The sequence below is a fragment of the Acanthochromis polyacanthus genome, chromosome 12, assembly GCF_021347895.1.
Source record: "Acanthochromis polyacanthus isolate Apoly-LR-REF ecotype Palm Island chromosome 12, KAUST_Apoly_ChrSc, whole genome shotgun sequence".
NCBI classification, from domain to species: Eukaryota; Metazoa; Chordata; class Actinopteri; family Pomacentridae; genus Acanthochromis; species Acanthochromis polyacanthus.
The window spans coordinates 12,284,113-12,311,516 of NC_067124.1; the positions used below are offsets into that span (position 1 = coordinate 12,284,113).

A 27,404-nucleotide genomic window follows, 5' to 3' on the forward strand; every position below is an offset into this window, starting at 1 on the left:
GCCCATCGCCCTTATTATCTTATTTAAGGCCACTTAAGGAGGGCCCCAAAGGTGGGTGACACAGTAGATTCTCTTCACTATACGCCGCCTTAATCAGAGCCTCTCCTTTGCTCTCACCTAGAGTTATATAGATTAAAAAGTGTGTTTCTGAGGAGAGCGAGTTTCTTTTTCAGTTTCGTGCTACATGTGTGACTGGGTGGAGCGGGGACAATGGTGGCACAGTTTCCACTTTGTCACAGGAATAATTAGTCTATGGAGACTTTGCCCTCACTGTGTTGATCCTCTGTTCTTCTCGCTTTATCCATTTTCATAGATAAAGTGTCACACGGCCGGAGCCTTCCCCTCCCCATAACATCTGTGATTCTCCATCATACACTGTTCATCTTCCAGGTCTTTATCTTTTCGTATTCGTCAAACAGATCACATCACGGAAAGGCAATTCTCAACAGAGTGGCACAGACGATGTGAAACTTTACAGTGATTGTTGAATTTTTCCTTTGTCATTTGTCATTTCAAATTATCATTAAGTTGATATTCTATAAACCCTGTACAAAAGTGTGTGTTGTTCTGATGTTTCTAGGTTGTTGAAGACAGAAAGGTTAAGTGTTTTACTGTTATTATAATTGTAATAATAATAATAATCATATAGAGCTCACATGATCAGTCACTTATCCATTTTTTTTCATAACAAAATGATCAAAATCAAGCAATTTTCAGATAAAAATGCCAAAGATTTGCTGGTTTTAACATCTCAAGTGTGAAATTTGGTGTTTTTTTATATCTCATACAAGAGAAATTTAAATATGTTTGAGTTTTGGACATAAAAAAAACAATATGAATGTAAATATATATGAATTTTAGAAATTTGAAACAATTTGAATAAATCACAGAAAAAAATAGTACTGCTATTTCATCTAAAAAAGCAACAACATATTTAACTAATTTGTAAAGATAACATTTCTACATCGTAGTTCTAATGCAATGAGTTCTTTTTTATCTAATTCATTTCTCTTTTTCTCTGGTTCATGCATCCAAAAGTACCTGTAACAACAAAATAGAGCTTAAGATATGAGGCAGTGTTAAGACAATACTTTTTCACCCTGGAAGTTGTCTTCTTTGTTTCATAATGCTAAAGGGAGGTTTGATGAGATGGAGGAAGGCCACTGTGGGTGATGCTTCAGGAATATGACCCCGTTGCCCTGCGTACCATCCGTGCCTCGTTGCCAATTGTAACATGTTGTGGAGTCTACATAACGAAACCTAATTAGATTGTTGAGTCAATCAGCATCCCACAGGTACGTAACATGGCTGTAGAGAACAACAAACCTGTCTAATTGCCCTGAACATGATTACACCTCTCACCAGGACTGAGTGCTTCAAACAGCCGTGTTTTTGTTTTTGATTGCAAAGTCGTTACATGTGCTAATTGTGGCATGCAAACCTGTTTGAGCGAGTGTCTGCCTTCGGATGCAAGTTCAAATTGATAAACATTCGGTGCAATAAATGACATTCTCCCTGCTGCACACACACACTTGTCTTGGAAATAAAAAAAAAACAGCTTCTGTGCTCGCATGTTCGTCTAACTCTGCTGTTTATAACCACTGCGAGAGTCTCACCTCCTCCGAGCCAGACTTAGCCGAACATAATTACCCAGGGCGCTCTGCGATAACGCCTACTGTCACTCCTCATTTACAAGGCCTGCTGGAACTCCATTCAATTAAGTAATAAAACATGTTCTCTACTATTACCCTCTATCACATGCACATTTCAATAGTGCACATCCATAATTGACGCGAGCTCCTTTCCCTTTAAATTGGCAAGAGAGTTGTGAGGGGAAGAGAGGAACATCATTTAGTCAAAATGTTGATGTGTCGGTGCGGGATTATTCAACTGCACAAGTTGACATCTTTTCCTCCGTTGGAGAGAGAGCTCATCTCAACTTCATAATTACCCACTTGTAAGCAATAATCCCCAGCATTTTTTATGTAAATAAATGTCATTCTTTCTATTGAAAGCTTGTACATTTGTTATTCTGACCACCTGGCATCAGTTCTTTCCAAGGAATAATCTTTTGATGAATAAAGAAAAGAGCACCACCTACAGAAACAAGCTTCGGCAAGGAAAGGGGGAGAGGGAAACACCCACAAGCACCGAAAATTCTCTTTCTTTAGTTTCATACCTATAGAAATATGTGACAACATAGTATATTTAATGATGTGGAAGTTTAAAATGCTCCCTTTTGAATTTTTAATCCAGAAGATATAAAAATAAATAAATCACAGTAAGTGAGTAACATGGGACCCTCCAAGAAGTAATGAAAATGTCCTCTTTGTATTTATTTTCTCACCAACTTCCTGCAGTAATGTACCTCCACTGAAGTGTCAGCAAATTGTCACGGCTGTTTCTGTTGCACCGGAGAGAGAAGAAGAAGAAGAAGAAAAAAAAGAAGAAAAGTGTGTTGGATTTGTGGCCTGATGTAAATACTGCCAAGTCCCCTAATGCCAAACTGGCACTCATGGCCAGTTGTGACCCAACTGCTGGAGAAAGAAATGTAGTCTGATGCAAATGTTGAGCCGGCCAGCAGTCAGAGCCCTTAAGTCGACCCCAAGGCAGTTAGCTAACTCCCAGACTGCCACGTACAGTTCTGTGGATGTACTGTAGCTGCACTATAGCTCTGCTGTAGGTGCTGCGCTCACTGTTTTTCCACTAGGTGCTCTCCAGGGGCCCTGGTCCTCCACCCCCACCAGCCTGCAGTGATGTCTGAGGCCACCACTACAGGCAGCTGCCACACCTCTGCTGAGGCAAGAGGCTCCTCTATGAACTTGGGTAACATTTCAGATGTGTTGCCATGAAACACCCGAGGGACCTGGTGGGCCATTTGGTAGGAAGGAAGTGAGCTGGGCTCTCATAAAGAAACACATATAATCTGAAGAAAAGGCCATGATTCTATGATTACTGGCCTGCTAATCTTGCCACTATGCAAAAGCTTGGCCTCTTTTCCATAATGTGACATCATCAAGCAGGCATGTGATTAGTTCTAAATTCATTCTGCTGCATGACAAACGTAGAACAAGCGTCATAAAGAACTATCTTCAGCATCAAGAACAAGAAGTCCTGCAGATGGCATGGCACCCACAGAGCCCTGATCTCAGCATCAATGAGTCAGTCTATAATTACATAAAGAGACACAACGAACTGAGACAGCTTAAAACCACAGAAGAGCTGCGTCGCATTCTCAGTTTCCTTCTAAAACTGTGCGCAACTCTACCAGAGAGGGGTGACTCCAAATAATAATTTAATTATTTTATTTTTTACTGTTTACTGTGCCTTGTGTGAATTGTATTCGGAAGCATCTTCACTTTACTTTGAGACTGCACAGTGTTGTACATAATGTCATCAACCCAGTTTCATGTTTTTTTGATGAAAGTCACTTGGCTGCAACCTGGAATCCAGTACAGTACATGAGGTGTATAGCTGCTCCTTTGTGTGCTTTCGTTTATAGGACAAACTCCTTTGATCGTGCCACGCAAGATGGGATTAAGTGTCAGAGATTAGCCATAGCCTCTTGTTTCCTATCCTGACTTGGGGCATAGTTTTGAATCCGCACAATACAATGAGTACTTTTGTGCACACTGAGTAGGTGTTCTTATTAGATTCACTCTTTTTAGAGTAAATGCAGCACAGTTTGGGTGAGGTTACATTGATAGCAGCTGTATATCAGCTCTGCACTTGACAGAAACGAAAAGTTGCATGTTATGGCAGGTGATGGGAGATGGATGTGTTGATTTTTCTGGTGTTTGTAAGTCCTTCAGACTAAAAACATGAAGATAAAAACTCCAGCTTCACTACAGCACATACTGTAGGTTCATAAATAGACTTTACTTGACCTTTAAGGCAGTTTGTGCAAGTTGTGAGTTACAGTGTGTAGTGGTGATTTTGTTCAGTCCATGTTTTTGTATGTAAATGTAATTCAGGCTTTAAGTCGAACTGTTCCTGTATTTTGCTTTGTTTTTTTTATAAGAAAAAAAAATGGAACTTTGGTTAAAAAATCAACTAGCAAAACTGTGTGGCATACTGTAATGATGGCTTTCAGTATATTTGGGTTGATGATTCGCAATACTGCAAATTTGAACGTCAAAGTTCACCATATTTCTTCACCTGTGTGAACACATCTATTGATTGCAGCAATTTCAGTGAAACGAATGATTAATCCTGGAATCTTGCTGTCATAAATGTGTGAGTGCATACATACATACTGTACCTGTCTCCTGTCACCAAGTGTCTGTGTATTCCTGTTTGGACCCGATGAATGAGTGCCAGTTCATTCTTCTGTGCATGTGAGTGTGCATTTGTGAGTGTGTGACTGTGTTATGGGATCTACCCGCTGATTACTCAGGGCGAGTCTCAGCCTCTGGGAGTGCAGTGAAGGACTGGCTAAGCTCTCCGTGATGTCAGTGGCGTTTAACATAGAGAGAAAAGCCTCCGCAGTGTCGCTCACTGAGCCGGACTCTGACTGCCGCGTGTTTGTGTTGGGCGTCAGAGCATAACGCTTGATGCTGAACAGATCCCGGACTTTGGCCAACACAGCGCAAGAAGGACAGACGGAAGAACTTGGGGCATGTTGGGTAGCGAGATCCAGTGAGACCAGGAGCTGGATCGTAGCAAACTGCCCTGCTTTATAGATGTGGAGTCAGAGTTCCCCAACAGACCTCTTTGACAACACATTATGCAAATTTTCAAAATAAGTTTTTGCTTTGTTCAATATTTGAAGACAAATGAGAGACAAAAAGGACAGGAGATGTAGCAAAGACTATCTGTATGTTGTGTAAGTGAAATGCTTAGATGTCTTGGATGCCTTATTTTCAGAATTTTAATAACAGGCAGGTTTTTATTTCTAATTATCTCTATTTATTAGTGAATTTTATCATATTCATTGAGAGGCCTTCATGGTTTTTGATCTGTTCCCATTTTATTACTCTGCCAAGGCAACAAAGTCTCAGCGGGATTTTTGTGATGATCATTGTTGGTTTGTCTGTTTGTCTGTCTGTCTGTCTGTTAGCAGCATTACTCAAAAACAGACAAACGGATTTGGATAAAATTTTCAGGAAAGGTCAGAAATGACACAAGGACCAAGTGAATAGATTTTGGCAGTGATGTGGCTTATAGTCTGGATTCAGGGCTTTGTTTAAGATTTCTGTATCACTGCAAGACAGCAGCACAGCGTCACTGTAACTACGACAAATGAACATTATGTCAGCTGCCTGCTGACAATCACATGATTGCGATTCTACTAAAAATCAACCGTTGCGGACTAATCGGGAATTATTGGGACTTATCCGTCTGAAATGATCCAAGGAACAATTGATTTAATTGTGAGTGTGTTTCTGAGTCCCATCAATTCCTGCAACACGCTACATATTTACGTCATGGGATTTGGTACCCGTACATAACATGCACAGGCACAACACACACCTGTTCTCAGCGCATGTTCATTTTGATTGTGGGTACATCTATATTAAATGACCACATTCTATGGTGCTGTGATTTCTGCCATATCTTTTTTCAAGATTTCAGTCAAAGGAAATAATACGACTGAGCAGCCTTGGTGGAGTACTGCGTTCCCTGTGGGATTTTCTTGTCCTGATGGTGATTCCGTTTTTCTGTTTGTTTGCTTGGTAAGTTCATTGTAGGACACATGTGCAATGCATACCTTCCATCATAAGATATTCATGTCATATTTACCTCTGCAACTAGAGTTTCTTCTTCTCACATTACTCTCATTCATTAATTTATTGTAGTTGCTACTGCCACTAGCTACTGTCAGTGAATCCGATCCTGTTCTCCACACGTTTCAGATTAAAAGCTTCCTAACAATTCCAACTGCATAATTCCTCCCCAACAAGCCTTTTAATCTGAAATTGCTGGCAGTACTTCTGTATTTCACAAACAGTATCTATGCACTAAACAAAAAACAGCAGTAAGTTTGATTAAGTTGAAATGAAAAAAAAAAGATTTTTGGCTAAAATGCCAGTATTTTGGGATTGGTTTTACTTGTTTTTCCTACTAAAAGTGATTCAAAATTTATTCGAACCTTATGTAGTGAGAGTCTTCAATCAAAATCTTCAATGGCATATAATAGTTAAAAAGTCTTAATCTATCTCTAATATTGTTTGCAAGCTACATTCAAAATATACTGGTAACACCAGCAAACTATATAATACAGCTTTTAATACAAGTTGTAAATCAGGACACTATTACTATTCATAACCATTGCAGAATGTTAAGATAATGAAATTGCTTGTGGCTCCCATGATAACAAGCTACTAATGACAGTAAGTATTAACAAAACCCACAGCTTCTTGACATGTCAAAGCCGGGTTAAAGAGTGAGACACAAACGCACGTACACACACACACACAAAGTTGTGTTTCCATGGCTTAGGAGGAGATTGCATTGACTTGCGTTCATTTTCTGCAGACTTCTAATCCTAAGCATAACTATCATAACTACTGCCTGAACACACGTTTTTGTTCATAATTTGCTTTATTAAGACTTGCTTTTGTTCCACAAGGAGGATGAGTCCCCATAATGTGAGTGTGTAAACAGATTTATGTCCCCGCAAGATGAGTAATACCTGCTCCGATATACACAAACACACACACACACATCAACTCTGGAGAGGAGAGAGAAGATGCTAAGGTGGTGGCACAAGGAACAAGGCGGGAGAGAAAATGAAGATCTGGAGCCTTGGAAGGAATCAGCATGGCATGACAAGGCTCCCATTACATCTCATGTCAGCTCATAAACTAATGGAGGCATTAGCATAGCTTATAGTACGACTATGAGTCATTGGAGATGATATATAATTTAGAGAATCTGGGACTCAGGACTGAGATGGTGATTCCAGTTTACACAGCTCTTGTTGATGAGAGTCCTCAGCAGATGTAGGAATACACTGGTGTTCATTTGTGTGTGCATTTGTGTGTATTACAGCAGCCCTCTCACACAAATACACTCACACACACACACACACACACACATGCAAACACGTACACATACTTGCATCAGGAGGCTAATTACTGTAGCTCATGCGTTACTGATACCATCTCTTATTTTTCTCCCCTTCCATGTCTAATGGTTGTGACAGTAAATGAAGAATGCCTGGGGGGGCATTTTCATTGTGACACATTTAAGAATGCCAGCAAAACACGTGACTCGAGTGCACGCGTGTGTGTGCGCGCAGCTTCGCACGCCTCTTTGCAGTTCTTCAAAGCACTGTCACAAAAGACACACACACACTTCAGCTTGATGAGATTTGTTCAAAAACTCCATCAAAGAATCACCATTAATTGTCATCTGTCACAGCTGAAGCGGTGTGAGGGCAACACGGTTGTATTTCGATCAAGACGAGTGTAGAAAAGTGGCTGATGGGCTGTGACGGCTCCGAGGAGCGCCTGGCGTCTCGGGGGCATCTCTCTGCCCAGAATCAAGCCTTCATTGTGGGGGGAAGGAGCTCTCAGGGCCTCCTTCTAATCTGACACCCATTCTCCTTCTGTGTCTCACCTGCAGGTGGGAGCTCACACAGCTAAAGGCCTCCTCACAATCAGTGCCCTGTTTTTCTCCCCCTCCTCTCTCCCTCCTGCCTCTTCGGTTTAATCCCCATCCATCCATCTATCATTCTGTCAGTGCAGGTGCTTGCTTCTTTACTTCTTCACAATTAACAGCATTCTTTTTTAAAGGGGAAATTAGCCTCGGTTGTTCTTTTAGTGAATTCCCTTTAATGCCTTTTATTTTGTCCTCTTTGAAATTGTCTCACCCTGCTTCTCCCTACCTCTTCTTTTTTCCTGTCTTTTCTTTTTTCCTTGCCCTCCTTCCGTTCCCTCTCCTCCCTCCCCTTCTGCTATACCTATCTATCTATAGTCCGGCAGATGCTGTCCCATTTGTACTCTCCCCCATGACATTCCTACGGGGGATTGCTTAAGGATTCAGGAGCCTCTGTGCTCATGGATCACACTGACACTTGGTCAGCATCAGCAGATTATGAACTATAGGCGCCTGACACCCCGCCATTGTTCCTCCATCTAAATATGAACAATAAGGCCCATCCGACGCCCACGCTGACAGCTTATTCGCTCTTATCACTCCTGTGGAGTCGCCCGGCATGATCTGGGTGCCTCCCCCTTCTTCCGCTCCACATGTACACGCCTCCTCTTGCCTCCCCCTTGACCCTCCACTTCCCCGGTATCCCCCCCCCCCCCTCGCTGCAGCCCCTTCTTAGCAAAAGCCACAGGGCAGGGGTGGAAGAAGAAGTGGAGGAAGAAGGGACAGGGAGCAGACAGAAGAGCTTGCAGAAAGATAGAGATGGCGGTTAGAAGATCATGAGGGCCATTTGGAGGATTCCCTTATCTAGAGGAGCTAGAGGTCTGCTATCCTGTTCAGGGGAAGCAACCAGTCAAACCTAGCAGGCCCCAAATTTTGACATGCCTCTGTAATGGGACAGTAAGATTAAAGAAAAGCTGCTGGGTTGTCCTGGTGACTCTAATGTACTGTACTCATAATTACAACGCGCCAAGTTTGATTCTGGCGCAAGACCTTTTCCTTAATTACTTGTCACTGTTAACTGTCATATTAAACGAAAGAAAAGAAACCTAAATACTACTTGTAGTAACAGAGAGCAGTGACACAGATTTCTGGAATTGCATTTATCTGGAGTGGTCAGTTACAGATCTTATAGGGCTGCCATAATATGCAAGACTGTTGCAAGACCATACTTTCCTGTTTGGTTGATTTCGATCCATTGCCACCTGTTTGAAGTTCTTTCTTCCTTTAGTGGTATAGTTCAGATCAAGGAAAGATTGTGGTTTTGTCAGAGAAAACCTGGTTAAAAGAGGGATGGGCAACATGCTTATCCACCTCCATGACCTCCACACCTTTACATCCTACCTCACTATATGTTATACAAAACAACAGCTGTAGAATCGTCCAACATGGATGGATTTTCAAGAGACACTGGGCTAATTCCACAACATATTTCAACCGAATATCCACAGGCTTTGGTTAATGGACTCTTTCTCCAACCACGATGCCACCCTGCTACTGATCCGCACATCTCTGTCACCATCACAGCTTCACAACCTCTACCAGCTTTTTAATGAGACTGGCCAAGTTCCCTGTTGACAGCACACCTTTTACATAAAGAACAGTAGCAGAGAGATAGGTGGATGAGGAAGAGGAGGAGATCAGTATGAAAAGAAGGAGGAGGAGAGCAGTGGAGAGTGGCGAGGCTTTCTGAGCGGAGCAGGAATTAACAGGGCCCCAGGGACGGCCAGATCAGAGCCGGGGTCCCCAGAGAACACTTACCACAGGGGCCCCCCATGCTTGTTACAGCAAGGCAGGGGCCACTAGGGGACTCCCAGGGCTACACTTCACAAATGTGGGGCTCAATTCACCATGCAAGATGGTTAAAAGGCAGACGGTCAGGGTGACTGGGACAGAATCGCTCTGCAATTATGTCTTGCTTTGAAATACTGGAGACGAGAGGAGTAGAGAAATTATAACAAGCTAAGATACGTTTAAGATCAATTTGGGAATAAATCCTCACAACTGACGTATTCCCACTTTTCTGAGAACATTATACTCAAATGCTAACTCCCATGTAGGGGTTTTTAGAGTGCCGAAATGCCAACCATATCACCGGGGATGAGGGAATTAGCCAATAATATGAGTCCTGTTGAATGACATAGACACCACCCATTGGCAGCACCATAAATTTGTGACTGCACTTCTCCAGTTGCACAGTCAGAAGTACTATCACATTGAATCCAATATCAGTGACGCTAAAGCTCCATCCAGCAAATGAGATCACCCTGAGAGTTGAGCTCTCACTTCCTCAACGTATATTAGGAGGAAGACGTAGGAGTCAGAAAAAGGAGAGCAACAGATGTGACAGGGGATGAGTAAGAGGAAGCTGGCTGCAAAATAAAACTTTGAGAGATATTTGACATTTTAGTCACATTATTGTAATAGGTAAGTTGCTACCACACATAGACTCATATATAAACTTTTCACACCAGTCAAATCGAGTCAAACTGGGATGTAAACGCTATAAATGGAAACAGAGTTGTTGATTTTCAGCGGTGTCAGTACACCATAGCAATTTAAACATACAGGATGGGGCGTAACTGTGGGAGATGGAAATATTGCTTTCAATAAGTTTTGATCTAGCCAACACTTCACTCACAAGACTGAACGGCTGCTGGCTTTGTTGTCTTTGAAGCTAGACACCATGAAACATAACCAACACCAGCTGACATGAAAGAGTAATTACAATTTTCCTAATTGAAAACAATTCCTAATCAATATTTGCCTCTAAATGGCTAAAGTTGTTTGTTTCTTCTTCTTTCTAGCAGCAATTTGCAAACAATCAGTTGCTTCTACTGTTTATTATGGCCATATGTAAGAAATATACCCACAGTCTGATGCCAATATGCAGCAGTTAATGGAAACAAGCCTAATTTGCATTTCCTTCTTTTCGTTCTTTTTTTGACAGTATTTCAAAAGCTCCCTTTACATTTGCTTGGTTAGTGCCTGATTCCTCCTAACTACCAGCTAATTCAAAAATGGGGAAAGAAATGAAGTGTGAATGGAATGAAGGCTGGCCATGGACTGTCCTTTGATGGCCTCCACATGTCACTTAAAGTAAACACATTCAGAATATTAAGTGTTAATACAATGTAAATGGGTGAGTAATATAGGAATGCAACCACTGTACAGTTGTCAAGAATAGGGAAATTAGCCAAAGACACCAAAATTGTTTTTTTCTACCAGTGTGTAAGGATTTTTATTTTTTTTTGCTATGGGCATTCTAAAATGGGACTCTACTGGAACTGACTCGCTTTTGCAGGAGGTCCCAAGTGGCCATTTGAGGAACTGCTGTTTTGGCACCACTTTCCACCATGCTCTTGTAGCCTACTCCATTTTCATGGCTACTGTTGTTCTTCACCTCTGGTAAACCAGTCATTAATGGTTTTGGGAAGCAGAATGCATGAATGTAAGTGCACCTGTGCAGGAATGTCGTGTAAGACACAATTTAAAACTCTAGTATACTGTAAAATATGGTGAAACTTGCCCTTAGTTTAATCAGTGTTGTGTGACCTCGTTCAACAAGGGCTTCAGTGGAGCAGATGTTCATTTGGAGCTAAAGGTCCTGCTCTCTAGCTTAAAATAGCTTTTCCATTCAAATGGCAGCCAGCATCCATAAATAATAGTATTTGCATTCAGTCATAATCAGTCGTTCTATATGAAGTCTTACATGAGTCTTTAAAGTATAGATTGATATTAATCATGGATAACAATTGTTGATACAACATCGCTTGTTATCTATTTGGTATCAGACTATAAAAAGTCAGTTTTATTTCTAAAGCTAAACATCACAGATCACAAATTTGCTTCTAGGGGCTTTACAATCTGTTCAGAATATGACACCCTTCATTCTAAGACATTCGATGCATACAAGGAAAATCTCCCTCAGCAAAGATTATAAATGCCGGCTCAGATAAAGACCTGAATTGGGATTGAGATCTGGTTGCAGGAGAGTATGGCTAACTTTGCTCCATTCAAGAGTGGGCAGTCAAAGCATAAACTGTGGGTCCCAGGATTTATCTCAACCAGTAGGATGTGGACAACAAATTAAGCTAAAAAGAAGAATGAATTGTTCTTTTGTCCAGTTAGGTTGAACTTTCAAGGTTCAAGGTTTAAGGGCACTTTATTAATACCCGTGGGTAGATTTATTTTGCAGAAACAAATGACAGCATTTGGCATTCCGTAACAAAATACACACTGAACCTGACAGGCAGGCACTTGATCGAGTGACAAGACAAAACAAAAAGGGCTCAGTGTTCTGCCAGTCACCAACATAACAGCAAGGAAATAAAAAGATAAGATAAAATAAATGAGATCAAGATAAATACAAATAAAACACAATAAAAATAATTGAAAAAACATTAGGGAAAAAAGCAATCTTTGGGATAAAAACCAGGATAAGAACATAAAATTTAAAGTCACAATGATAAATAGGGCTAAGAAATAAGATAAATAAAAAGAATACAATAAAATAAAGTGCAAATGTCACTACTTCTTATTGAGCTTAGTGATGGCAACAGGAACAAAGCTGTTTTTATAACGCTTTGTCCTGCACCTTGAGACTAAAAATTTCCGTCCGTCCTTTGAAGTTTTGAGTGAAATATATTGTACGGATTGTTATAAAGTTTAGTACAAAGCCTCACATCCCCCTCAGGACCAATTGCTGATTCCAAATGTTTAATTTACCGTAATCTGGTTAAAAATTCTATATGTGTAAAATTTTAACTTGCTACCAAATACCTGCATTAGATGTGTTTGTTTAGTGGTAATTAGCCAATGTTAGCAAGTTTTAGTTGAGAAGAATTCAATAGATTGCAAAGAAAAGCTAAAAGTACTATAATGTGTTTATCCATCCATTCTCTATACACCGCTTTATCCTCACTAGGGTCGCGGGGGGTGCTGGAGCCTATCCCAGCTGACTCGGGTGAAGGCAGGGGACACCCTGGACAGGTCGCCAGTCTGTCGCAGGGCTACTCATACAGACACACAATCACACTCACATTCACACCTACGGGCAATTTAGAGTCATCAATTAACCTCAGCATATTTTTGGACTGTGGGAGGAAGCCGGAGTACCCGGAGAAAACCCACGCATGCACAGGGAGAACATGCAAACTCCATGCAGAAAGATCCCAGGCCCAGGCCCGGATTTAAACCGGGGATCTTCTTGCTGCAAGGCGAAAGTGCTAACCAGTACTCCACTACCTATAATGTGTTTATTCCTGTTGTAATCTTACACTTTCATAAGATTTTCTCTACTGTACCCAACAACTGATATGAAGTAAATCAAAGTGGAGAAATTAAGCGAACCCAAATAATGATTAAAAAATTCAAATGATGCCAAATTGTAGGATGAATTTGACTTAACTTCTGAGCCTTCATTTTGGTGAATTATTTGCAGGTATTTTCAGTGTTGGTTCAGGTTGTTATTTCTCTTTGCCTCAAAATATTTACAGCTGAAGTGACCCAATTTTCTGGCAACTAAAGCATTCCAGTTTCACTTTCTCGTGACAAATTTTTGGAATCCAGAGAATCTTATCTTTTCCTCTCTTCTTCTGTCATGCTGTTTGTTTTGCTAAAATGAATATACCAACAGAATTAACCCCTATATGGCAGGGCTGACATGAAGCAGATGGCTGCAGCAGCGATGTAAAAAGGTGTTATCGCAGGCTGACAGTGAAGATCTGCTATTTAAACAGAGTGGCGTGTTGGCGCAGGGTAGCGTGCCGACTTCTCCGAGTCGATACACGTGAATCAGACTCCACGAAGGCCACTGATATAAAACTGACGATGTCAAATTGTTTAATTCAAGAGTGGGAATTTTAGGCATAACATTTTCTTACTCTCATGAGGTGTATATAATTTTAAATATTGTACATCTAAATGGAGATGAAAGTAAACTGGAACTGTTTTGAGAGCATTTCAGCTCAATTCAATTTCAAGTTTGTCGTCCATGATGTGCACGGTGTTGAAAAAGTGATGCTCTTGTAAGGGCAGAGGGAATAGGCCTCCCACTGATCCACTCTTTGCCTCATCATTTACTTTCTTTTTTGCTGGAGACACTGTCTTTCACTCCCTCGTTTTTATGTTTTGAAGTGCTATTCCTCAGTGTTGTGTGCCTAATTAAAAAGCACTTACAGTTGTTTCTGGTTCAAGGTTGAAACATTGCTATCTCATCATAGTGAGCTAATCAGATCCCTTTTCAATCACTGCTTCTCCTTAATGAAGTGCTGCAGACTGTCAATGGGCATTGCCTGCCTGCCTAGTGTTTTTATTTTATTCTTTTTTGGGAGGGGGGTCGGGGTAAGCTGCTCAATGGATGGAGGAATGAAGAATGCCTGCCATTTTGGAGGGGGTGTGTGGGATAGAGTGGGCTGTCAATTTCTGTCAGACGCTGAGGTGTGTGTGGCAGTGAGTCTATGGCAGGAGGACCGGGGGGGTGGGCGCTAGGCAGGGATTAACATGATCAAAGACACAAATGCAGAGCCACATAGGAAAAGTAAGAGAAAGGGAGAAGAGCCATGCAGGGCTCCCCACATACCCTCCCCTTCCCTCCCGCCCTCCTCTCCTCCGTTTTCCCATAATAACTCCTGTGGAAGAGATGAACCGTAACTGAACCGCGGCTTCCCTGTAACTCCACCTCTGCCTCAAACAGCTATCGATTTACAGCAGTGAAAATGACAAAAAAACAAAACAAACAAACATCACATCGGGAATGTACATGCAGCTATACGTGGCCTATCGTTAGCGTGGATGTATGTACAGACCAGGATGGGAGTTTACCAGCAAGCGGGGCATATGTAGAAGGAGACAGTCAGAAAATAAACAAACAAGTCTGGTTTAATAGAATTGTACCTGGAGCCCTGAGGACACACGCACACAAACAGAGCATATCAGCCGGCATGCTAATACTGCCAAAGGGAAGCCAAAACTAATAGTGGAGACATTAAGGAAATGATCCCCAGGCTGATATGTTTTCTATAGATGGCGACTAAACAGAATTGCCATATTTATCATACTCAGGGAAACAGAGAGAGAGAGGGAGAGAGAGAGAGAGAGAAAGAGAGAAAGAGACCCCCATCTGCACTCCTGTCCCTCTCTGTTGTCCCCAGGAGAGTGATGAGAGTTGCCCCCGGGAGATGGTGCAAGTTAGTGTTTTTTGTGTATGAGAGTGTGCAGCTAGGTGTGTGTAGTGCGACAACATGCCATGCTACACACTCCACTTCCGCTTCAGAAGGCTTTACAAGTAGGTGTCAGTGCCTAAATGTAAAAAAAAGACCGCATTACAAGTAAATATCCTGTTATCAAAGCAAAAATATAGAGGCATTAACCTTTACTACCAGCTCTTTCACTTGCCAGATGTTAATATGAATGAATGATAGCTTTTTATGTGAACAGATTTTGAAACCGTTCATTGCAGAACTAAAACAGAGAAAGGTGACTCCAGGGTTGGAGAATTACAAAATCACATTTTTTTGTAATATGGTGAAATTGTTGCAGTTTGTACCTCTAACAGATATGGAAAAACCACTTGGAGGCATGTTTTCTCTCTTTAAGCTTTGTTTTTGGTCTCCTCCGACTCCTCAGGGAAACTGCTGACTCCAAAAGTCAAATTGATGGATAATTCTTTTTAGATTTATCACATATATGACTAGACATGTATTCCACTGTTAAATGTGGCATAAAACTTCGAATTATAACTGGTTAAAGGCATTAAAATTAAAAGACGCAGGATTCATGATGACAATATTAATATATACTGCACTTTATAGCTTTTGGTTATAAAGTAATATCTATGCAGCATTTCAATGTGAGCGTGGAGTTAATTTCAGTCAAAGTTCTGGCTAATCTAATCTGCATTTCATTATATTTTCAAAGATAAACTGTAAAATATGTATGTGGACCTGGTAACTAATAAGAGCAGTGGTAGATTTAAACTTACCTGAACTGGACTTTTGTACGCTGCTTATCTTTACTGCATCAACAAAGTAGCCCACTGTTGAAAAAAAGGTTAAATTAGTGCAGTGAAAGTCTTTACTTACATTCTAAACATCCCATTTCATGCCTTACTTCATGATCCTCAGCTCTCCATTCTCACCTCCTCCCTCCTGCCTGCCCCCTCCCCTGGCCTTTTCCGGCTCTCCAATTAAGCTTCAGCGGCAGGTTTCCATCAGCCGTCTGGTCGTCTGCAGCAGGACTCTTTGGAGCAGAGGCCTGTCAGGAAATGAACTCATCACTGGATGACAGCTGCTAATTTCTCCCTCTTCCATGTCACACGAGTGGCCTGCTGCAGTTAATAATGAGCCATCCAGCCCTGATTAGGGAGATACACGGTGAGGGAGGGGATGCACACAATACAGTACACAATCACTCAGACAGACATGTAGAATAATGTACAGGCACAGACACAGACACACATTCCTATTCAAAAAGGGGGGGAAGCAGGAAACACACTGAACTGAACTGAATTGGGGATGCAACCAAGGTCATGCACTTTGTTATTTGCAGCACAGGGTGCAAATAAAGTGTGTTGAATATACACACACACACCCACACACTGCTCTGCAAAAGTTTGCTGTTCATTGGCTAACACAATGCAGCATTAGCATTAGCACACACTGGAAATGTTCCTCTGTACTCCTGTGTAGATATTCCATTAAAAATCAGTCGTTTCCAGCTAGAATAGTCATTTAGCACATTAACAATGTCTAGACTGTGTTTCTGATTAATTTAAAATTTAGTCTTCATTGGAAAAAATACTTTTCTTTCAAAAATAAGGACATTTCTAAGTGACCCGTCTTTATATGTGTATGTATGTATATATATATATATATATATAAATATAGCTAGAGATGTTTCAGGGATTTCAAATCATTCATTAATTGCGTTAAAATTTTGAATCACACTAATCATGATGATGGATTAATCCACATTAATTGAGCTAATTTTGACAGACCTTGTGTATGTGTGCATATATATATATATATATATATATATATATATATATATACATATATTATGTTTGCAGTTCACAGGATACAATCATATACAACACTTTACATGCTGACCCTTATGTGATAAAGCACATCCGAGCTTTAACATTCCAATATTCATCAACAATCTCTTTTTAAAGTCTAGATTGTTGGTCCAGACCTTTCAACCTTTCATATTCAGTACAGGGGTTCTCAACCTAAAGATCAAGAACCCTCTCAGGGGTAACAAATAATGGTCACAAGGGTCATGGGGGGATTAACAAGACAGAAAAGCATAAAATGCATTACATTACACAAATGAATATTAGAATTTTTTACATGCTCCTCCAAATGTTCCCATTTTTCTTACATTTTCAGACCTCTTAAAAGGATTCAAATAAAAGTCTCTCTCTGGTTGAATAAGTCATTCCACTGAGACATATTCAGCTATATAAGTGGACACTGCTTGCTTTTAAATGTAATCTCAGTCCAAAAGATTTGAAACTAAAAGAATTATTCTTGCAGTCAAGTATAAAATGCAAGTATTTCATGTATGTTTTATTCATATATTAAACCCTGTCTTATCACCCCAGTCTCATGCATACCATTGTGATATGAATCTTGAATAATATACACTGTATATACACATATTTTAACAATTTCAAAACAAACTGCATATGTAAGTTCTACAAATGTGAGATATTTAAATGTTATTTTTGCATTTTTAACCGCTCAGTGGGTGTTGACAAACTTGGGTTCTCACAGGCACGCATTGGAAGCTCACACTGAGAAAGTGACCTCTGTTAAATGTGCCTATCTTTGCTGAATGGAAGGAAAAAAGAGCATGAAAAGACTGCGAGTTTATAAATGCAACATGAGGCTGGGAGCAGGAGACAAAGACAGGCTGAAAGGCAGACAGGTGTTATGTGAAATTACAGGCTCCCTTCTCTCTGTGTGGTTGTGGATTTCACTGCTCTTTCACTTCTCTCTGGCCTCACCTCTCTCAACATCCATCTGTAATGCTCTCATTTTTCCTGCCCACTCCTCCACCACTTTCTCTCGCAGCCCACCTTCTCGCTCTGCGTGCGCTGTTGTGTGTGTGTGTGTGTTAAAGGGATGATCTTTTGATGCCCTCGGTGTGTATGAGTGCTTTCTCTCTCTACTTTCAGTGGTTGGCCATTGTGTTTGCAGCCGTCATACTGCTCTCCCACTCACTCCATCAGAAACCAGGCCTGTGTAGGGGCCTAAATGAATATTGATTCTCCCTCCAGTGCTGAATACTGTTGGGGGAAAAAAAGAAAAAGAAAGGATGAGTGTGTTGTACGCAATGAACAGAATGGGCCTGATGGGGGGAGAGATGAGAGGATGACGATTAGGATGATGGTGATCACGATAACGATAATGATAATGGTGATGATAATGACTGTGTTAGTGATAAGAAAGCGTGATGGGAGCCATCAGTTGATGCATGTACGTACATGCTGCTTGTATGACTAGTGCTGCACTGTACAGGTAATCGCACTATCGATGCTAAAATGTGCATTTGATATTAACAGCAAGAAAACAAATGTGTGCACACTTGTAAAAAATTGGGCTCAATCGTTATTATTGGAAATGGAACTGCATTAATGTTTTCCAAAATGATGATGCTTTGAGAAAAACTGAAATCTATAATTAAATGTTGGTAGTTTGTTACACATGAAACATCCATAGGGTCAGTTTGGGAATTCTTCATAACTCCTAAATTCCCCGTTTGTAACTAATAATACACTACAAAGGATAGAAAGGAAAAAATTAAAAGTTAAACCAACGTGTCAAACTGTGAGACAAAAGATTTTTATTACAGCAAAACAAAACCTAAGATGCACAAACATACTACAAACTACAACAAAAGCAAGAAAACTTCTACAAAGCAAAACACACATTTTCTGTATAATGAGTCTTTTAACTATGAGCATGTCAGACGCATTTTAGAAAAATATTTCATGAGGAAGTATTCGCAATCCTTTTCTCTAAGTTGCATGGCATTAATCAAGTCAGTTATATAGTTTTGGTGGTTGTGTGGATTGCAAGTGAGTTCACTTAGCACCAAAACCTCTTTCCTTCACTGTCCCTTTCAATAAATGATGTTTAACCTGAGTTCAGCCCAAGAGAAGATTGTAGAAAACAAATGTGATGTACAAACAGAACCAAGCAGAGGGAATTAAAGGGGAAACAAAAAGAGGAAAACTAATTTCTTGGTAAACATTTGGTCTAATGCAACTTTTAACACAAACGGGGAAGTGAAATGAAAAGACAAATGTGAATCTTCTTCTCTACCCTTCCAGGACTATATTATGAGGGGCTCCATCCAGATACACCACCATCTCCTCTCCAGCTTGTTGCTCTCCCTGCTGCACCTCCTCCTCACCCCCCGCCCCAGCGTCTCCATACACCCCCTCCTCCACCTGCAACGTGCAGTTGTCCAGCTCAGTCACAATGTAGTGGGTGCCCTCGTCATTGACAATGACCTGGGTGAGGCCTTCCTTCATCATCTGGGATGCGGCGAGCTGCAGCACCTCCTGCATCTCCTCCTGGCCGGTCTCCTGGATGACCTGCACCTCCTCCTGCTCCTGTTTCACCTCTGGCTGCACTTGACTCTGCACGGCCTCAGCTATCTCCGGGGTCAACACTTCATGGACGACGGCTGATTCTGCGTGGATTTCCTCCTGATGACCCATTTCTCTGACAGCGCTGAGCAGAGCGTCCAGAGCAGTGGACGACTCAGAAACCATGTGACTTTGTCCTGTAGCGGCTGCGACCGCCACCCCTCCTCTGGCCATGGCCTGCAGCTCCTTCCTGGCCTCCCCTGACTCCAGAACCACGTACTGGGTGCTGCCTCGGGCCAGGTGTGCCCCTGCGGATGCCACTTCCCTGCCTGAGGCTATCACTTGTCCGTCTTCGGTGATGTGCAGCACCTCGGCCACCTGTCCGGACATGGCCAGCGTCTGCAGGGTGGCGGCGGCCGACTCCTCCAGGGCCTGGTCGATAGCCACATCCCCGTCACCATAGCCCTGGATGATGATGACCTGCTGGACCGGCTCCTCGTGGCCGGGCGCCTCAGATGTGCCCTTCTTGTTCACCGGGGAATCCACGAACTCAGCTTCCACAAATGTAGCGCCCTGGCCTTTCAGACGACACTCAAACGACTTGGACACAATACCTGGAGGACACAGAGACACAGTTCACATCATTTTATGGGTATTTCATGTTCATTAAAAGTCTCTAATAAGTTAATAGAAGTGAGCTTCAATTGCTTAACTTCTAAACTTTAAAATCCTCAAAAATAAAAGCAACAGTTCCACTGTGAACTTGTCATCACAGCGTGTAAGAATACAAAGAGAAGACAGAGCAGTTGTAACAAGAGACAGAAGGGATTTATTGGAGTCCAATCACAGCATATAAAAGGAATTTAATTCAGTGGCAAAACGGATCACTTGATGGATGTGACAGGATCACATGCAAAACCTGCGAAATCAGTAATGGCAATTTAGTGCCCATACCACACATGGTAATACATATTCAACTTTCTCTTTATGTTCTCTGCAACCACAGCTGTTGAACTCACGATGCGAAAGCATCCATCCCTTTGAGGAAAAGGGTGAAGTTCACATAAAAGGTGATTTACCACTTCACATATTTGTGTCACTTAAAGCATGACAGGAGGCAGAATGTGGAGATATTCGTCTGGCGGAAGAATGCGGTGAGATACGGCTGGTGCTAATTGAGCCACAATGTGCCCTCTCAGATCACAGGTTGCCATGGCGTTTCCAAGGTGATAGGAACAGTGTTAGAAATGCCATTGTTTAAACAGCGCCTGGCTCAGACACTTGTAGGCTAATCTATGCAGAAAAATGGGAATTCGAGACAGTGAAAAGAGGGGATTCTGTTCACGCTTGGGCTTCTGAGCGCAGATGAATTCATTGTACAGTAACTGAAAAAAACGCTGAAAATTTTATTTGCTCTATAAGGGGATTTGACAAAGATTTGCAATGCTTTAGCTACACCTGTAGGTTTGCACTTGAAAGTTTGCAGATTCTACAGCCCTCTCTGAGGCTTGTGAAACCCGTTCAAATTCCAAAGACGCTCTTCAAAACTCCAACTTTACAGGAAATAACAAAACAGCTTCTTTTCATGTTTTGTCTTTGCTTAGTTCTTGAATAGTTGACATTTTGGAGGTGCAAGCTTTACACCCAGGGGTGGCGATGAGATCACAGAGATCTCACAGTACATACAGGAACAAATTCATCAATCATTGAAATTCCTATCTTCCCCTGACATTTAATGTCCTGCACTCACAAGCTTGACAATGTGATCAGAAAGTTGGAGTTGTGCTGCAAACAGTCTGTGACCCAGCTGTGCCCCGTCCTCCTCCAGTGTAAACAGGTCTGCAGATGTGTTAGATTTAAACCTTACTCTCACTGGACAAGTAGGCAGTGACCACAAGTTCTTTGGAGACTTTTAATCCTGCACACTTGAACGGTGCATTTTACGACGTACATGAAGGAAACAGAAAATACTGTCATGAATGTGTCCAACAAGAGGGAGAACAATTAAGACTATGAAAAGCAGATTCTAGTGTGAAGAACCGTATCTATTGTTCTAATGACAGCAAACAAAGTTAAAGATGTTAAAAGGAGCTGCTAGTTTCATGTAAGAACTTAATTTCAAAGCATTAAAGGTACTAATAAACCAACAAAATATAGCGTTCTGGTCTTTTCTAGCAACACATCCATCCATTGATGCAGATTTTTGTTTCACTGGTTAACCAAAGATGACTGCTTATGTACACCGCCCTGCCAAACAAAAGTTGCACACTCTAGTTCTACATACATATTGATATAATTGGCTAAATTTTACCAGAATGACTAAAATGAGATTTTAGTCATTGGACTGCCGTTAACTTTGAGTATGACACTCATTCACTGTGGCATTGTTTGAATAAGCTTCTGCAATGTCACAGCGTTTATTTCTGTCCAGAGTTGGATTTTCTACCAAGATCTTATATTGATGGTGGGAGAGTTGGACCACTGCACAAAGTCTTCTCCGGCACATCCCAAAGATTCTCAAGGGGGCTGAGGTCTGGACTCTGTGGAGGCCAAACCATGTGAGAAAATGATGCCTAACCAACTCATTCTCAATGTGAGCCCCATAAATCCTGACATCGTCATCTTGGAACATGCACGTGCCATCAGGGAAGAAAACCTCCACTGGTGAAAAGTCCTGGTCATTCAGTGTATTCAGGTAGTCAGCTGACCTCATTCTTTGGGAACATAATGTTGCTGAACCTGACCAACCCCAGATCATAACCCGAACCTCCACGGGCTTGTAGGCACTAGACATGATGAGTGCATCACCACCTCTACTCTTACCCTGACACGCCCATCACTTTGGAACAGGGTAAACCTGAACTCATCAGACCACATGATCGACCACATTTGTTCCTCAAAGATGATGGTTCATCACTATCCTTCAGGTCTAAATAATGCGTTACACGGTTCTTAACCTGATTTTAGTAGTTGCAGAAATCTCCTTAGTTGTTTTCTTTCCTTGATGTAGATCAATGATTTGACTTGTCTGAAAGAGATTAACATCTTTTCAACAACCACATTATATGTCTTCCAACATGGTTGTTTAAGAAATGAGAAGCTCCTCACTGCATCATCCATCCATCCATTCTCTATACACCGCTTTATCCTCACTTTGGTCATGGGGGGTGCTGGAGCCTATCCCAGCTGACTCGGGCGAAGGCAGGGGACACAGGTCGCCAGTCTGTCACAGGGCTACATATACAGACAAACAATCACTCTCACATTCACACCTACGGACAATTTAGAGTCATCAATTAACCTCAGCATATTTTTGGACTGTGGGAGGAAGCCGGAGTGCCCGGAGAAAACCCACGCATGCACAGGGAGAACATGCAAACTCCATGCAGAAAGATCCCAGGCCCAGGCCGGGACGTGAACCGGGGATCTTCTTGCGGCAAGGCGAAAGTGCTAACCACTACGCCACTGTGCAGCCCCTCACTGCATCAGCAAGGGTTAAATAAGTTGTTGCAGCTGAAACATATTCATCACTGTAGTAGTTATCCAGTGGAAGGCTCTTATCTATTTGCTTAGTTAAATCCAGGTGGCAACTTTTTTTTGGCCAGGTAGTGTATGTGACTTATGTCCAACACTGCCAAGCACTCATGTTCACACTTTAACATGCAGCATGAACCCTAAAAATCACCATGAACAGGCATTATTTTAAAGGTGAGAAGATGAGAATTTCAAGTTCTCAAAGTTAGCTAATTTAATCAACACACACATATACCCACACATTTTTACACTTCCCTGCACATGTCAGGCCTTTTAAGGTAGCATCTAAGAGGGAAAGAACTTTGGACTTGTTGATTTATGTAGAAACATATTAAAGTTAGCCAGTATTTTCTGTAGCTGAGTCAGAATAGTCTGAACAAATGACAGTAATTCTGAACAACAAAGAAAGACTTTAGGTCAGCCTGCTGCATTTGTTGGTCTGCCTTTTCTCTCTGCTCTCATATTATGATGGTCTGTCTTTCTCTATGTACCCACTGCATATCTTATACATATCATCCTACATATACATAGCCTTATATATGCAGGGCAAGATAACAATATGTATTTGTTTAAGGGCAAACTACCAAAAACCATATTGTGGTGCCGCAGTACACAAGCAACAAGTCTGTGTAGTAAATATCAATTCAGACTCTACTATTTGTATCTCAAGTGACAAGCAGCGTAGTTAGTGTGTGGAGGGAGTCAGCACTGTCGAAGGCAGCCAGAAGAAGTTGGCATTTTGAGCAGCAGAGGTTACCTATTTACATAGAGCTACAGGGCCGATGCTAACTGCCTACGCCAAAATGCTGCGAGCCGAGAGGTCGGCTGGAGAGGACAATAACTCAATGGCTTCACAGTTTTGCCTGCATTATCATAAAACCTGTTTGTAAGAGTGTGTGTGAGTGTGTTTTTAAGAGAGCAAGGGCATATTAGTGTGTGAACTTATGACCACATGTGTGTGTTCGGCCTAATAAAGCTCGGTTTTGCCAGTTTGTGCCAGATATGTATGTATTTATGTGAATCCCTGAATTCACACATTGTATGCGTATGTTGGCATGTGGGTGGAGGGCTAAGGTCACGCTTTACTGGTGTATATCTGCACAACATGTGTTCTTATATGTATTTGTCTCTGTGTGTGCCTGCTTGTGTGAGTGCCTCCGAGTGTGTGCTGTAGCGCTGAGGGGGTGGTAAGGCTATGCGTTGCTAGTGTGTGTCACATTAGCCATGAGGTGCTGTCGGCGGGGCCCAGCGGCGGCCCGCTGAGGTTTATGGAGTGTCACTCAGTCGCCGCAGCCGTGAATCAAGTTAATGTTGCAGATCCCATCTCTTCAGTTGTCCTGCGCTCCCGGTGGAAGAACAACATTTGAACAGCGTGATTTGGCCCCGGCGAGAGGCTGATGCCTGTTTAATATGTGTTTTGAGTGTTCTGACTGACTGATTCCTTTAACAGGAAGTAGGAGAGAGGAAGAGAGCGACAGAGAGAGAGAGAGGCAGCCTGCTTTATTGGCTGTGATCTGAAACAAGATGGAGGCTCCCTGAGAGGAATAAAACAACAGGAGGAAGAAAAGGATGCAGAGACAGGCAGTGATGTCATTTTGATTTCCAAATGACAAAAAGAAGCATCTCAGGTTTTACTGTAAAACGGAATCAGTGACTGATAATAAACTAGTAGAGAGTTCATACTGTATATGTGGGGGGAATTTTACCTTTCATTTCAACTTTAAGACAAATTTTCTGCAAGTCAACCCTGCTGGGGTTTGTGTTTGTCAGAAATTACTTAACACATTTTTTTTTTTGAAATATTGCAATAAAGTATACCCCATATACCAGTTGGTTTTCGCAGTGTGCAGGCTAGCATGTTTTTCTGGCCATTCTGAACTTGCACAGTTAAGTCAAATGCGTTGTATTGTTTTGTGTGAGAATCTTGAATCTTGAACAGCTAATTGGTCATGTCAGGTAAATGTCTGCTACATCAGAACTTCTTTGAAAAAGGTGTTTTCATCTCCTATTATGTGTATTTACTTCGGAAAAGTCCAAAGCAACCTCAAGCTATTGCAACAATGCTTTTTTTTCGTTGAATTCTGTCTTTACAGTTATTTTTTTCGACTGAAACATTTCAAAATGCACATAAAGTGCAAATGACTTCAGTTTTTGTGACAATTATGAGGGAAAACAGAAACACAGAAGATTTCGAGGCGAATGAAAAAGTGGAAGGAAAGCAGAGACGTGTCGGATCAGGAAAATGAAAAATGACAGAGAATGGGTTACGTTTGCAATTAACATAGGCGAATACAACGATTTCAAAAACACAATTGATTTTCAAAATCAGACTCGGTTGTAAGTGACAAAGTGAGAGAAAACAGCCAGTGTCTCCTTAAACGACCTGATTGATTTTTGTGTGTGCTGCTAAGAAACAATAGTAGAATTTAAGCTTATTTAATCCCCTTATTTTTAAAAAAAAAACTCTGCTTATTCTTCACTTTCTTGGTAACTGTTCAATCAGACAAAAATCTGACGAGAGAGCTGTGTGCACTGCATGGGGAGATAATAGTGCTGAGAGTGAGTCTACCCTCCAAACGGGACAACTTCTAATGAATGAAATGCTACTGCAATTAAACTAAACCCAATTTTGCTGGGGGCTCCTTTGGAACCCCTTTAAGGACCCTTAGGTGATCCCTGGACCGCAGTTTGATAACCATTTGTGCTGTTGCGGTGTTACTCGGTGCCTCACACTAGTTGGAGTGTTAGCATCAGGTCAGCGTGGGAGCCTCCCTGCTCAGTGTACGGTACAGATGCAATTATTGATCAGCGGATCAATGGGCTGGCCGGTGGCGGGGACCCGGGGCCTCTAAGTGGCATTACTTCAGCACGGAGAGGCCGCCAGGGGAGCGGTCAGACAGCACTTACCAGCAGTTAGAGAAATTAACCTTAACACCGAGACACCAGCACACACACAATCAATTACGCTCGCTGTAACACAGGTCAGCTCGCTGCAAACGTAAGCTTAACTCGCACATGCACATGTAATCAGGCGAGCGCCAACATTTTACTCCAAGTATACTTCTGAGGACACTGCACTGGTCGTAATACTCCAACGTAGGAGTAAATCCTAACTGGTTGTGGAACGTACGGCGGTAAGCAGACTCGCACACATGCAGAGAAAGACAAAGAAATCAACCTGAATAGACACAACAGCAAGCAAAGTCAATTATACTGTATCAAACCATAACACAAGAGAGGAGTGAAGAAAAAAAATATGCTCACCAAATCAATTACAAGGTCAATGGCAGGACCATGAAAAAGCCAGAGCTTATGATCAATTCTGCACAAAACCCTTTACAATCCTTTTACCAGCCGATTACCTTCAATTATAGATATGAAGCCAGCGCCTTAAAAAGAGCATGATGGAGACCCCTTAAACCTGACACACATACGGCTGTTATTTGTGGGAGGATTTTTACAGATGAGGTGGTGGGTGTGTGTGTGTGTGTGTGTGTGTGTGTGTGTGTGTGTGTGTGTGTGTGTGTGTGTGTGTGTGTGTGTGTGTGTGTGTGTGTGTGTGTGTGTGTGTGTGTGTGTGTGTGTGTGTGTGTCAGAAGCTTTTGAAGGTGACACTGCTAAGTAGATAAAGTGTCACTTCTGGGTGTATCCAGGTCAGAAGGGAAGACCTGCATATGAGGGTGCTGAGTGTATTTCCGCGTGCACTTGGAGGTGTCTGTATAAATGTAAAAGTAAAATTAAATAGTTTTAAATGGTGATATATGAATAAAGGTTTTTTCTCCATGCATGTACTACAAGCACATGCGGTTTCTTTCTATAGATTTAATTATTGATCTCTATAAATGAGAGTTTTTCTGCTCAGTGCTACAGGATATGTATAGTAGTGTTTAGTATGTCTTCATCACACCACGAGCTGTGCTGCATGTGAAATGCACGTTTAATGAGTGCATACGTATATACTATTAGGTTTACCTTTGCATACAACAAAATGACAACCATCCATATGCGTTTATTCATTTCTCTGTGTTTGAGGATCTTGTCTGTGTTCAGGATGACCTTACCTGCCTCTCTCTCCTCCCCAGTGAGGCCTCAAAGAAAAGCTGCATGCGTTTCCTATGCGTGTATGCGTATGGACGTGCATGTGTGTGTCTGAGTGTGTGTGCACAAAGTAGCAGGTCAGCTGAGGTCCAGCTAGTGATGGCTCTACTTTGTCTGGAAGGGACAGCCGCTACTGTCACCTTTACAAACGCCATGAATCAACGCCACGGAGGACAGGCCGGCTGACCAAAAAACAACCAATTATACGGCAGCCAGATTGACACCGGGTGGACAGGGCAGAGAGAGAGATGGAGACGCACTCAACACACCCCAAGGACGAATAAACAGAAGAGAATGAGGGCACAGACTGACGGAAGGCCTTCTGGGCTGCAGCACCGATACGGTGACTCTGAGAGCCAATATTAATCCATCAGTGACTTTAGTAGGAAGTTAAAGAAAACACTGAATCTGTTTTCCGCTAAACTGTGACATAACTGAATGTCTGTGTTGTTATTCTCTGTGGTCAAGTGATGTAACACAATGTTTGGTCTAGCATAAGACAGTCACAGCAAAAACTCTCCAGTCCACAGAAGTTGCGTTTTATGTTTTCGGCAGTGAAGCGTTAGTTGAT

The 27,404-nt window shown here is 41.8% G+C and overlaps 1 protein-coding gene across 1 annotated transcript in view; it reads right to left on the reverse strand.

Annotated features, from left to right (window-relative positions):
* Window positions 1–18,427: 18,427 nt before the first annotated feature.
* The window catches only part of znf407 (zinc finger protein 407), a 153,180-nt gene continuing 144,203 nt past the window's right edge, over window positions 18,428–27,404 (reverse strand). Inside the window, exon 10 of the mRNA XM_022189682.2 lies at window positions 18,428–19,815. Within this exon, the coding sequence (XP_022045374.1) occupies window positions 18,929–19,815 (887 nt within the window). The 3' untranslated portion in view covers window positions 18,428–18,928. The remainder of the gene's footprint in view (window positions 19,816–27,404) is intronic.